This window comes from Giraffa tippelskirchi, chromosome 3, assembly GCF_054371585.1.
Source record: "Giraffa tippelskirchi isolate mGirTip1 chromosome 3, T2T-mGirTip1v1.2.pri, whole genome shotgun sequence".
NCBI classification, from domain to species: domain Eukaryota; kingdom Metazoa; phylum Chordata; class Mammalia; order Artiodactyla; family Giraffidae; genus Giraffa; species Giraffa tippelskirchi.
In genome coordinates, this window is record NC_137277.1 from 190,259,002 (window position 1) to 190,272,092 (window position 13,091).

Here is a 13,091-nt window from a genome sequence, read left to right on the forward strand (position 1 = left end):
GTGCGTCCACTGAACCACTACTGATGAGGCTTTTGCTGTGTCCAGCATCCACTTGGCACCAGGAGACCTGGTAGGGAGCACGAGAAACGTAGTTCCTGCCCCCCAACATACACCCTCTAGGTTAGGGCAAAGGTCTTACCGACCGCCCCTCAGTCCCTCTTAAGGGCAGCCGCACATGGAGATCAACAGTACATGGAACCCTGGAGATGCTTTTAATTTCTTTTTAATGTATATGTAACAGTTACGCCTGAGTTACAGAGGAAGCGCTTACAAGCAGGTAGTTAAAGCAGATGCCAGTTTCTCTTTCTAGTCTACTACTCCATATAGGTGAATAAATTATGGTGTGATTATACTTAAACACACACCTTCGTGCCCACACGACACCCCACTCACACTCTCACGCACACACACTCACTCCCACATGGAGGAAAATGGCTGTGAGTCAAACACGGAAGCAACCAGGTTGCCGTTACTAGGAAGAAGGAATGATCTAGAGTGCTATGCAGATGGTTCCCGGGTCGGGATTGGCCTTATTCGATACAGAGATGTCTCTGAGCATTTGAAGATGGCGCTGGAGGACCCCCATTTGGCCTCGGTTGTGGTGCCTCTGCAGGAGGGGAAGGAGAAGGTCAGTCGGCCTCAAAAAGCATCCAACAGAGAAGGGCACGATCGGGGGCTTGAGGAGAGTATCACCCTGAGAGAGGCCCCAGAGCATCACGTCTTTTTCGGGCCATTGTGGAGCTTCCCACGTTCCTGGATCCACATCTCTGGACGTGCCGCCCACTCCATGTCCAACGACACAGGATTTTGGTGGAGTGATCGGGATCATGACTCTGCCATGTTCTCAGGCCAGATGGAAAATCTGACCTTCTCGTCTCCTTCCGGGCAAACCTCTCTCTTGATTAGTCTCTCCTTCTCTTTCATTCCCCCTATCTCTCTCCTCCTTCACGTTCCTCTGGCAAAAGAACGGCAAATGTAAATCAAGGAAAGCATACAAGTAAAAAAAAACATAGCTTGGTTCTTACACGTCACTTTTTTTTTTCATAGCAAGAGAGAAATACCAAATGAAAAACAAAGCAATAAAAATGAAAGAACCCAACAGAGCCTGGAATGTATAATTTGAAACACATGATACGCGGATATATCCCTACAGATGGTCCCTGGCGCTAGCACGACACGCACTGTGGGGGTTTTCGTTCCTTTTTTTTTTTTGAGTATTTATATATATTTATAAAAGTCAACTTCCTATAAACGAACAGCACATCACCACGTTTCCAACTAATGTACAATGAGTTCAGAAGAGGGGCCCCCATAGGTAGGACCAATAGCTACTTGTGAGAAGTTGGAGGAAGTATGTTTTATTTTGCTATGGACTCTATTTACAGGGCTGGGGGGCGGGGATTGTTTCTGGGCCAGCCTCGCCACTGGGGTTCAGACCTTCTTTCTCAGCCTGTGGTCAACCCTCAAGAGTTGGAAGCTTTATAATTCTCATCCAATATCATCTTGCCGGTGAAGCTGCAATCTGCCAACACCAGATGGAATTTTACGGACTGAGTTGGTTAGACACATTAATACACTAGGTTTTAGGAACAAACCTCTCAGGGTCAGGGTCTCTTTCTGAGGAGGATGGGGCGCCTGGGGGAATAAGTCCCATTTGCTACCAAGATGGTCGCTTGGGAGAACTCCAAAGAAGATGGATGTAAGGAGAAATCATTTGGTTTACACCCATTTTGCCATCGGAGGCAGATATTTCGATTGGTCCTAGCATTGGAATGTCACTTCCGGGGGCAGAGGGGGAGCTGGGTGGTTTTGATGTCACCAGCCTGAGATCCCTGCTGCTCCTGGAAAACCTAGGGTATAAGGAGATGCAGAGGATTGCTGAGACCGGCTTCCAGAGGGAAAGACTGACCATTGAAGGAATGTGGATGAAGACTGTAGTTCAGCTTAAGGAAGAACTGCTTCCTGGCTATGACAGCTACAAAAACACGGACCGGTCACCAACAAACAACACACATCCTTCCTTTTTGTCCAGAGCTTGAAGAGCCCAAAGTCTCTTGCCTTGGGTGCTCTCGTTGAAACTTTGGCTGAACTTGATGGGCCACACGTGTCTGGGTGTCCACTGCTACCAAAGAGTCTGTTTGTCCCCAGTTAATCATAGGTTCCTTAAAAACCAGAGACACAGGCCACCTTGGTCACAGTCCAGGACAGGCCTGGGCCTACTGGACTGAAGCTGGGAAGCAGGTGAGAGCGCTTGTCGCAGAGGCGATATCCATGCAGGGAAGTGTCCTAGGATCCTGCCAACCCAGCTCCCCAGGAGGGAGGAGCTCAGGTTGACTCCCAGAGCGGCAGCCCCTCCCTCTGGGAATGTCCTGTGAGCTGAGGGCCGGGCATGAGCTGAGCAGAGAGGCGGCGCCAGGTGCCCAGGAGGGGCCGAGCAATTTGGTCCGGTCTGCGCAGATTCAGGGCTGTCTCCTGTCTCAAGCGCCTTGACCCAGTAGGACTTGATGCAGGTGATTCACGTGTAGATTATGACGACGGTGATGAAGATGAATATAATTTTGATCAAGGGTAAAGGCGGTGAAAAGTTACAAGGGAGGCCGTAGTCAGGGGCTTGAGCCACTCCCCAAAGGTCTCAACTTGTAAAGAGAAGGTAGTTGGGGAGAGCCACTGGAGTGGCCAAGGAAGATGACCGTGCCCTCTTCTCCAGAACCTTTGGTGCCCCTCTCTGCCCAGGGGCAGTGGCTCAAAGACGCCCACAGCTCCACGCCCAGGTGTGCTGGATCGGAAGACAGAGCCATCTCAGCTGAGAACGGGTCAACACTGAAAGATGCCAGTCTGGGTGGGACAGGGAGATGCCCCTCCTGCCCCCCAAATGCCAAGGGGACTCTGTGGTCTTGTCTGTGGGGCAAGCAGTCCCTCATGATCCAAGAACCCTTCTCTAGAGCAGACGGAGGCGCCCTTCCAGAGGGCACGGCATTCAGGAGATGGGCCTGGGTCTCTGAAGGAGGCTTTGTGAGAAGCTGAAGCTCCATAGGGTGTGGACTTGAAGGCAGACAGCTGAAGCCTTTGGCAACAAAGGCTTGCCGCCCACAGCAGAGCAACCCCAGTTACAACGCCCTCCTCTGAGCCTGCCTCGTCATTCACACGTCCTTAGGACTTGATCTCCGCCCCCTGCCATCTGATTCAGCAAATGAGAAAACTGGAGGGTCTGGGTGCTCTCAGACCTCACACGGGGTGGGCAAGGTGGGAACCGGGGCTTCAGCGTTAGAGCCGAAAGCTCCTTCCGAATGCCTGGCCTGGGTCCTGGTACCCTGGGCCAACCCACTACCAACAAGCCCCACCCGTGTGGCCCTGCCCCCCTGGCTAGGCCTCTTCCTGGTCATCCCAGTCCCCTTGCTTGGGCTAGATTTCCCCCTTCCACCCGCAGAGGTGAGTGGAGAGGGTCCTGAAGTCCTCAGAATTCGTGTGTGATTCCTGGGAGCACCCCAGGGCCAAGGTCCCCACTCCTTTGCTAAAGTCCCAGCAACCAGAGGAGGATGAGCTGTGGTTCAGGCTCTGAGTCAGAGACCCACCCGGAAGGGCTGGCTCCCAGCCCTTCCGCCGAGATCAGCCCCGTGGGCTCCACCTCTGTCCAGGGGACCCACTGGCACTGGGGTCAAAGGGCTCCTGGGCCTCATTCCAGACAGCATCCTCCTTTGGTTGCCCAAGTGCTCTGTTCAGGGTGTGCTGTGACCTCTGGGTCTGAGATGACAGAGGCCATGACAGAATCTGGCTGGGGCAAGACGGCAGGTTGACCAGTAGACCCTCCAGTGGGGAGTGTGAGGGGCAGACTCCAAGGGGGTCACTCCAGGTCCCTAACCACAGATGAATGGTGGGCAGGCTGCCTGTCCCCAGAGGACTGGCCACAGGAAGGGAATGGGCTCCTTCCCTGGCCTCCAGGGACCCCAGGGCGATGGAGGGACTGAGGATGGGAGTCTCAGGGATCAGTAAGGGTCAGGCTGGGGACTCAGGCTGGGGCAAGTCGCCCCAGGGGCCCTAGTAGGCCTGGCCAGTTTCCACAGGCAGGAGTCCCAGCACAGCCGAATGCTCGCCGAGCTTCATGCGGCGCTGTGTGGACAGGCTCACGTTTTTGGCCAGGTAATCAACAGCAGCTGGGGAAAAAAAGAGAGACTCCTAGAAATTGAGGTTCTTTTTGCCCATTAATTCAATCTGTCCCACATCTATTCATCCATCCACACATCCATCCATCTGTCCATTTCTCAATTCACCCATCCGTCCTTCTCTGCCTCTACCCATCTCTTCTTCCATCCGTCCATCCACAACCGTATCTCTGTCCATCTACCTGTTGTCCACCCATCATCAGGCTGCCTGTCCAGTTTTCGTCTGTCGATCCACCCGTTCATCCATCCACCCACCTATCCATCAATTTCTTCATAAGACTCACCTCCTTTCCAATCATTCAGCAAATATTTGCTTACCACATTGTTTACCCAGCTCCCCTATGGGCTCTGTAGGAAAGCACACAGGGTATCGCACTGTCTAGTGAAGAACTGCCCCTTTCCCCAATATGCCTCTACCCATCCCTGTTCTGAGGCACGTCCGGCGAGTCCCCTGGTGTCCAGGTGGTAGTGAGGGCAAGGTCCTTCTGCCTTTTCTGGACCCTAAGCCCAGTTCACGGCTGAGGCAGAGCAAGACCTCTTACTCAAAAATGAAGGGCGCTTTTGCCTGGGAGCTGAGGGGTCCGTGCAGGAAAAGGAGATCTTCAGCTGTGCCAGTTCGGGTTACCCAGAGGAGAGGGATGAGAGTCTGAGGGCGTCTACTCACGTGTGTGTGAACCGTGGAAACAAGAATCTCCTTGAGGGAGGATGGACACAAACCATACTTGCACTTACACGTGTGCACACATATGGCTGAGTTGTGTGCACCTGCGTGAGGGGAACAGTGGGAGCGCAGGTGACTGTGCGCAGGTGAGTCCTACCTCTGCCAGGTCCACGCCTCAGGGGTGTGCAGGTAGGCCCGCCTGTGTCCTGTGCCTGCCTGGGGCTGCAGCAGAAACCATCCTGGCATGTGACCGAGGCCCCTTGAGGCACAGACAGGCTGCCTCCCAAGCCGGAATTTGCAGCTCTGGCCGATCCTACCTTCAGGGACCCCTCCGATCTAGAGGCGAGAGGAAGCTGAAGAGAGGGCTCCCCTCACTGTCCCCTGCTCACTGAGGGGCCAGGTAACACTCTCCATGCCTTCCCAAAGTTGGGGGAGCCCCTGCCTAGGGTGGGTAGCTAGAGCCGGGAGGTGATGGTGTGGCTGGAGGGCAAATAGGGAGCCGAGATGGGCTGTATCAATAATTGAGTTCCAGGAGGTCCTACTGCCTAGGGGCCCAAATAACCTACATTCGAACTCTGCACCTGTCAACGCTCAGTGTGTGATCTGGGGACATACCATCTCATCTTTCCAAGCCTCAGTTTCCTTGTAAGATAATAATAGCACCTGAGTTGAAGGGTTATTGTGATTAGATGAGGAAATGTATATAAAGTGGTCAGTCAGCACCATGCCTGGTGCGCAGTGAGTTGGACGGATGAGGGCTCCCAGGATTGGGGCACAGTAAGTGGGCACGCCCTGTGATGGGAAAAAGAAGGAAAGGGACAGTGAACAGGGGAACTGACTCCCAACTACCTCCTGCTCACGTGGCTTTGGGCAAAACAAAACACTTTGTCTCTCCAGCCCTGCTTCCTTGTCTGTAAAACGGTGAGGACAAATTCCAGCCTCCTCAAGGGCTGTTTTAAGGACCGAATGAGACAATGTGCTTTAAGATGCCTGGCGCAGGGGTCTCAGGGCACAGCTCCCTGGATTCCTAAAGGATATTCGCATGCCCTGGGGCCTTACCGTGGACTCCACACCCCTCCGCTCCCCACGCTGAGCCCCCAGGTGCTGCCTCTAGGGTTACTCGGCCTCCAGGCTCCTAGCTGGTAGGGCTGAGTGGTGGTGGCCCACCTTACCCTTGCCTAGGGTCCGGCCCTTACTCTGGGTGAGGGGGAGAAAACCTCCCATCTCTGGTCTCAGGGGGACCCGGCAGCTGTGACCACACCATCTCTACTACTTGGGGTCTGTCGTATCTGGGTTCCAGGTCTCGTCCAAGAGGAGGCCAGGTTGTCAGATTGATAACAGGAAGTGGGGGGCGGGGAAGAGCTGACGTTTCTAAAGATCCCCCAGAGCTGGCTCTGTGCCAGTCCCGCTCTAAGCACTTGATGTACATCATCTCATTTAATTCCCCAAAGACCCTGATGCTGGGAAGGATTGGGGCAGGAGGAGAAGGGGACGACAGAGGATGAGATGGCTGCATGGCATCACCGACTTGATGGACATGGGTTTGGGTAAACTCCAGGAGTTGGTGATGGACAGGGAGGCCTGGTGTGCTGCGGTTCATGGGGTCGCAAAGAGTCGGACACGACTGAGCGACTGAACTGAACTGAACTGAATACCTTTGTGAGGCTGGGATTATTACCATCCCCATTTCATGGATGACAAAACTGAGGCCCTACCCTGAGAGGCTGCATAACTTGAAAGATCCCAGGGTTCCTAAATTGTAGAGCCATAATTCAAATGCAGGCTGTCTGATGCTAGCTGCTAACCACCCCTGCCAGCTCCACACAGCAGCCTCCTGCAGAATCATCCCTGGTCCCCACACAGCACTTCAGAGTGTATGAAACAGCCTGCCACCCGAAGCCTGGACTGGCCCCACTGTCCACTCCAGGCAAGGTAAGGGACCTGTCGAAGGGCAGCTCTTCCTGCAGGAGTGGCAGAAAGGTCTGGCTTGGAATAACAATGATGGGAACTGCTAAGTGCCAGGCAGACGATATCTCATCTAATGCTTTCAACAGCCCCATGCTTTAGGTTACAGCTGTTCCCATTTTACAGATGTGGAGACTGAGGTTCAGGAAGAGCCACTGGCCCAGACACACGTGAGCTGGAGGAGCCTGAATTTACTCTGCTTGTGCCTCTGGTCACTCTGTCTCTTCCTCTTTAGTCTCTCCCTGTCACCAGCCATGGCCCTGCACGCTGTAGCTACTTCCCCAGGCCCTGTTGTCAAGACGACCAAGGAAACACCGAGAAACACCAAACTTACTGACCACTCAGCCAACTTCAAGGGCACCCGTCATCCCTCAGAGCCGGCCTCTCCCCGGGGTGGGGCTGGGGTCCGGCGTGGGCAGGGCTGTGACATTGCTCATTACAGCCTGTCAGTGGCCCGTCCTGTCCCTCTGTCTCTCCGAGTCTCCCCTCCTCTGCCTTGTGCCCAAGCCTGGGCTCTCAACGGCTCAAATTAGATTAATCAGGAGTTGGCAGGAGAGGTGGTGGCGATGCCAACCAGTAAACAAATCTCAGCCGTCAGTGTCTCATCAGCCAGCGGCCCCAGAGGAGGACCCTTCCAGACACAAATTCTTATTAGACTTGTCAGATCTATTAAAATTCTTTTCACACTTCTGCGTTCTATCAGCCCCATCATTAGTACGGCCCTGGCCTCTGGGAACACCAGGGCCATATTAATCTGCCGTGCGCCCTGTCCCTTCCCCCCGGCCCCCACCCCCTTTAGGGACGGGGAGAGACAGACGGATGGACGGATGACGGCAGGGAGCAGGGGAGGAGGGTGTGAAGGTGTCCCTGGGAAGATGAGAGGACCAAGGAGAGGAGGTGGACTCTCCTGCTTTAGGGTTTGGTCCACCTGACCCCAGGCACCCTGAAAGTGATGCTCTCCTCGGTTAAAGGGGTGGCCCTGTGCACCTGGATAGATACTGTTTGGTAATCCCAGCCAACCTCTCTGGGATCCCCTTTCCTCACCTGCCCAGAGGGAATAAGCCAGCACCCTGCACCGGATGGCGGTGAGGATGGAATGCCAGACCCACAGTAGATGCTCAAGAAATGATCACTTCTCCTTTCTTTACACACATGCGTGTTGTAAAGTAATGCCCTGAAGCCATTATAGACATAGAGTAGTGAATACTCACAGAGAAATAAATCTCTGTCTATGCATAGATACATGTGAACTTGTGAACAGGACTCCACACCCAGGTCTAGTGTGCATTACTCAACATCTTGCACAAGTTTGTAGTCTGACTCAACGAGAACTAGGTTTGAAGTTAGGAGACTTCACTTTCTATGTGACCATGGGGAAAGTTCCCAGCCTCTCTGAGCCTTAGCTTTTGCATCTGTAACCTGAGGACAAATAACGTGGGCTTTTTGAGGATTACACAAAATGAAGAACATGCACTTCACCCAGTGCCCAGTGGGCTAACTCACGCACAGGACAGGTGTGGGCAGATGGCAGGTGGCCCTGGGCGTATGTAGCATGGCTTAGAACATGAGGCTGTCACACATGGACTGTGGTGAATTCAGCTGCCTGTGGACATGGGGAGGCGGGCAGTGGGAATGCCATGTGTTTCCCTGGGCTGTCCCAGGGTGTCACAGCTGAGGGGGATGGTACCATGGGAAAACATCAAGACAATGGAATCGAATCCCTGGGCCCCCATTTCACAGATGGCAAGACTGAGGCTCAGAGAGGCGGGTGACTTGCCCACGTCAGGGTGGTAGAGGGGCAGACTCTCCCTCAGTCCTCTGCTAGTGTGCCCCGGGAGCCTCTGTGGGCTAGGTGGAGGGGAGTGTGGTCTGAGCTGGGGCGCCCCTGGGGGAGGGCTGGAGGAGGTGGCCCAGGAGGAGCGCTGAGCAGCCCCTGGCGGAGCCAAGGGAGGCAGGGTGGGGCTGGAGGGGCGTGACTGGGGGGGAGCTGGAGGTCGGAACAGTGAGGGGGGTGGGGGGTGAGTGGGGGGTGAGGAGTGGGCAGGGAGGAAACCCCAGCCAGCTCTCCGCCAGCGAAGGGGAACAAAACTCCCTTCTCGCCTCCTGGGCCCTTTCCCTTTTGATCCCCCCTCCCTCGTGGCCCCCATGCTGACTTCGGGGTTAATTTTATTTCCGAGTTGGGCAGGCGTCCCTGGAGTCGGGCACGGGCTCCGGGTGTGACTAACGCCCGCCCCAGGCCGGAGCCGCGGCTGGAGCCACGCTGAACTCTTTATCAAGAGCATGTGTGTCCTGCTCCGTGCCCAGGAACGCAGGCTGGGGCACGGGGTCACCCTGGCCCCTCTGGAGACACCGCCGTGCCCGCATGCTCACCCAGCTCTCAGACACGCAGGCACACACACACACTCACACAGACACAGTTATACACACATGAGTTCACACACCCAGATGCACACCTGGACATCAGTGCACACAGCCGCACCTGTACCCACGCTCAAACATATCCATACCTGTATGTACACTCTGCACACACCTGGGCTCCAAATACACACACTCATCCCAGCATACGTACATGCCAAACACATGTATACACATGTACATACAGCTACACATATTCCATATTTACACACATGCACACATTCACTCCACATAGCACAGCAGGTCAAACACACACACAGCCACACACACACTGAGCCACTCGAAGACACCTGAACGCACATTTCAACACACGTGCATCTATGTTATAGCCACATAGACTCACATGACCAAATGTGTACACATGTTCACATATAAACCCACATGCCACCACATGTACACAATATGCTCATTTACACTCACACATGTAAATCGTCATGTGCACATATACACTGTGTCACTCACACATTCACGTATCCATGTATATACGCGTACTCACCTAGACACAAAATGTGTGCACTAACTTGGGTATGCCAAATCACACAACACACACACACACACAAACTGCAACGTATTCTTAACACGTACATTTGCGCTCACCTAAATACACGTACGTGAACACACGCATCCACAGGGAAGAGGCCATGAACACAGCTGGGAGGTGGAGGCCGGCACAGCTGGCCTGCATTTAGCCATGAAGGCGAGGCTGTGTGAGGGGTGGGGGTGGGGGTGGGGTCAGGAAGCAGAGGTCGGGGGCCAGGCCGGGGATGCGGAGGGGCAGAGGGGGCCCTGGGCTGGGAGGTCACACCCTGTTGCCACACGCCCTTCTGATTAGTTTGACACCAGCAGGTGACGCCTTTGCCGGGGGCTGGGGGGGGGCCGCGGGACCTCGCCACCCCCCCACCCCCCCACCACCGGCTGTCGGGACTGGCTCTGTAGCCGCCCCGTCCACCTGGCAGCTGGAGGCTACGGCCCAGTCTGAGGGTCCGCCGTCTCTGCTCCAGACCGGAGTCCAAGAGCATGGCGCTTGGGGTGGGCACCAGAGACCGGCTCACAGTCTGGAGGGTGGGGGGTGGGGCAGAGAACTCAAGACACAGCTTTACCCTGCTGAGGGGGCGGGAGAAGGAGAAAGGGGCAGGATCTGTCCCCTGGCTCTCCAGCACTCGGCACGTGCCTGGTGCAAGCAGGGAGCTGCATGTCGCCTTCCGATCTGATTTTCTTTAGATTTAAAACCTGTAATTTGCTTTAATTTAGTGGTTGGGACGAGCCCTTGGAGGAGGCAATGGCTACCCACTCCAGTATTCCTGCCTGGAGAATTCCACGGACAGACGAGCCTGGAGGGCCACTGTCCCTGGGTCTCAAAGACTCGGACATGACTGAGCGACTATCACAATCACATTCACAGTGACTGAGAAATTTTTCAAAATATTTGGAACAACTTGAGTGTGTAAATCTACTTCCTCCAGTTGTAAATTTCATGAAACAAAGGCAGATTGCTTAGTTCCAGTGAAAACTTAGTAACTGAAGGAAAACAGTCTGGATTTCAAAAACAGTCTATGAAAAAAAGAATGTAAAAAAGTCTCACTCATCATTTCATGTGGATTATGTATCGAAATGATCATCTTTTAGATATACTGGGTTACCTAAGAAATGTTAGTAAAAATCATTCCACTTGTAAAAGGTGGCTAGGAGGAAATTTTAAATGATACTGGTGGCTCATATTATATTCCTACGGGATAGTGAGGCTCCAAGACAAGAGGAGCATGAGTGTGGGGGTCTGGTTCAGTATCATCTCAGGACGAGAGTTCTGCCTTTCTGGACCTCAGTTTCCTGACCTGTGAAACGGGCACCCCCACCCAACACCACCTCACAGTTCTCTACAAGTAACTGGGAGGTCCCTGTGGAGGGGGTGTCGGGACAGGGAGGGGAGGGGGACGCCCGGGGCACCAGGCACTCACTCTGGCCGTACTGGCCGTACTGGTAGCCGGCCACGGGGTCCACGCTATAGCCGGTGGTGCTGTAGGTGGGCGGGCAGTAGGACTGGGAGGTGGGCAGGCTGTCTCCAGGCTTGATGGAGTCCGCCCGCTGGCTGCAGCTGGCCGAGATGGAGGTGGCGGAGTCCAGGCCGCCGTGCAGCGGCGAGATGGAGAAGTCAGCCTGCGGCTGCGGCGGCACTGCGCTGGGGTTGCTCAGAATGCTCATCACCTGTGGGGAGAGAGCATCAGAGCAGGGTGGCCCCGCAGGGTGGGCATGCGGGGCCCCCTGGGGGACCCTGCAGAGGCAAGCAGGGCGCGGGGGCAATGCCGGGCTGGCCTTGGACAGGCCTTCACTGAAGTCTCTCCCTTGAGGTCCCTGCAGCCTTGAGATCCTCCGTTTACTTGGCTTACTTGCCTTTGTGAGGAAGATGGTTAGTGGTTTGTCTGGTTAAATCCTGGTCCAGGGAGCATCCCTGCACTGAGAGCTTTGGGGGCAGGGCAGGCCATTCCCCTCTCTGTTCCCAGGCCCAGCTCTGAAGGGCACTTGAGCTTGTCTGCTGAATGAGTGAATATATAGGTGCATGAGCAAATGAAGGAATGGACCGGCTAATTATTTCTCTTCCATCAGACAGGGAGCTCCCTCAGGAACTGTGTCTCCCACATCAGACTGGGATGCCCCCATCTTCTGACACCAAGGTTAAAGACTCTGGATCTGTCCAGTGTCACCTTCCCTGTCCTGTGCTAGGCCTACTACACCCTCAACTTTGAACTTCTGCCCCTACACGGCCAGTGCTTCCAAGTGCTTTCACAGATGTCTGTGACCATCACCCCCTTCTCCACTTGGCACGGTTCGGCAAACAGGAAGTCACTATCGGTGATGGCAACCCCAGTTCACACGGTGAGGCTCGTCTCTAGAAACTCAGCTGAAAGATCCTGGTGTTGGTTCATTGGTGTGCTCACTTATTCATTCAACAAACACACACAGACGATGACTGTGGCTCCAAGCCTCAGGCCAGGACCCGGGACTTCAGAGGAGGAAGAGCCCTGGTTCCTGACCTTGGCCGGGGAGATGGTCTGGGTCTGGGGGGCAGGGGGCAGACCATCAAGATCTGTAGTGACGAGGGGCATGACAGAGGGGGCTGTGGGAGCCCGCGGGAGGGCACTCGGGCAGCCTGGAGGTCCAGCTCTTGGAGACAGGGTAGTAAAGGCAGCAGGGGAGGGGAGGGGCCCGGGGTGACCTGGCCAATCCAGAGAGGAGGGGGAGGGGAGGGAAGAGAAGTCCCTGTGGGTCTGACCTGCCGGGCCCGGGACCCTGGTGACCTCCTGGGAATGCCACCTTTTATGGGAGGGAGACCCCAGGCCCAGGCGAGGCCTGCCTTGCTGACAGCCTGCTCTGCATGGAGCTGAAGGGCCTCACTGCCACCCATGCTGGGCACACGGTGTGCTCTCTGCTGACCCCACCCGCCCCCCAGGAGAAAGCGGACTTTGCACATTGGAGCAGTGAACTTTTGGCCGACTGGACACCTTGTGAAAACTTCGACTTTCCCCGGTCTGACTCATCCCTGCTCCAGGCGTGAGGCATCGCCCAGACAGAAGGCACCGATGTGGAATCCCCAGGCCAGGGCCAGATCCCAAGCTCCTCCACGTGCTAATCCTTAACCCTACGACCACCTCTATCCTCAGAGAGTGGCCGGGAGGCCGAGACGGGCTCTGCACGTGGGACGTGCTCAGCCATCAGCGGCCCCAGATTCTCTAACCCTCCTTATCTTTCTCTCCTCTTAGCAACTGACTCGGTGTGACTCTGCCAGTGCAGAGCCCTCCAGAGACATGTGGGGCAGAGTCATGACTCCCATTTCTCAGATGGAGAAACCAAGGCCCACCAAGAGCTGCGTCTTCCCCAGATCTCACAGCGGGTGT

At 55.1% G+C, this 13,091-nt stretch overlaps 1 protein-coding gene across 9 annotated transcripts in view; it reads right to left on the reverse strand.

Annotated features, from left to right (window-relative positions):
- Window positions 1-207: 207 nt before the first annotated feature.
- Window positions 208-13,091, reverse strand: part of PAX7 (paired box 7) — a 106,014-nt gene continuing 93,130 nt past the window's right edge. For 5 of the 9 annotated variants that reach the window (XM_081580882.1, XM_081580884.1, XM_081580881.1 and 2 more), the window contains one exon: window positions 10,448-11,403. In XM_081580882.1, coding sequence (XP_081437008.1) covers window positions 10,987-11,403 — 417 coding nt within the window. In that variant the 3' untranslated portion in view covers window positions 10,448-10,986. Of the gene's footprint in view, window positions 4,152-10,447; window positions 11,404-13,091 lie in introns of those variants that run through there. The other 4 variants (XM_081580888.1, XM_081580886.1, XM_081580887.1 and 1 more) reach the window with 1 other exon arrangement.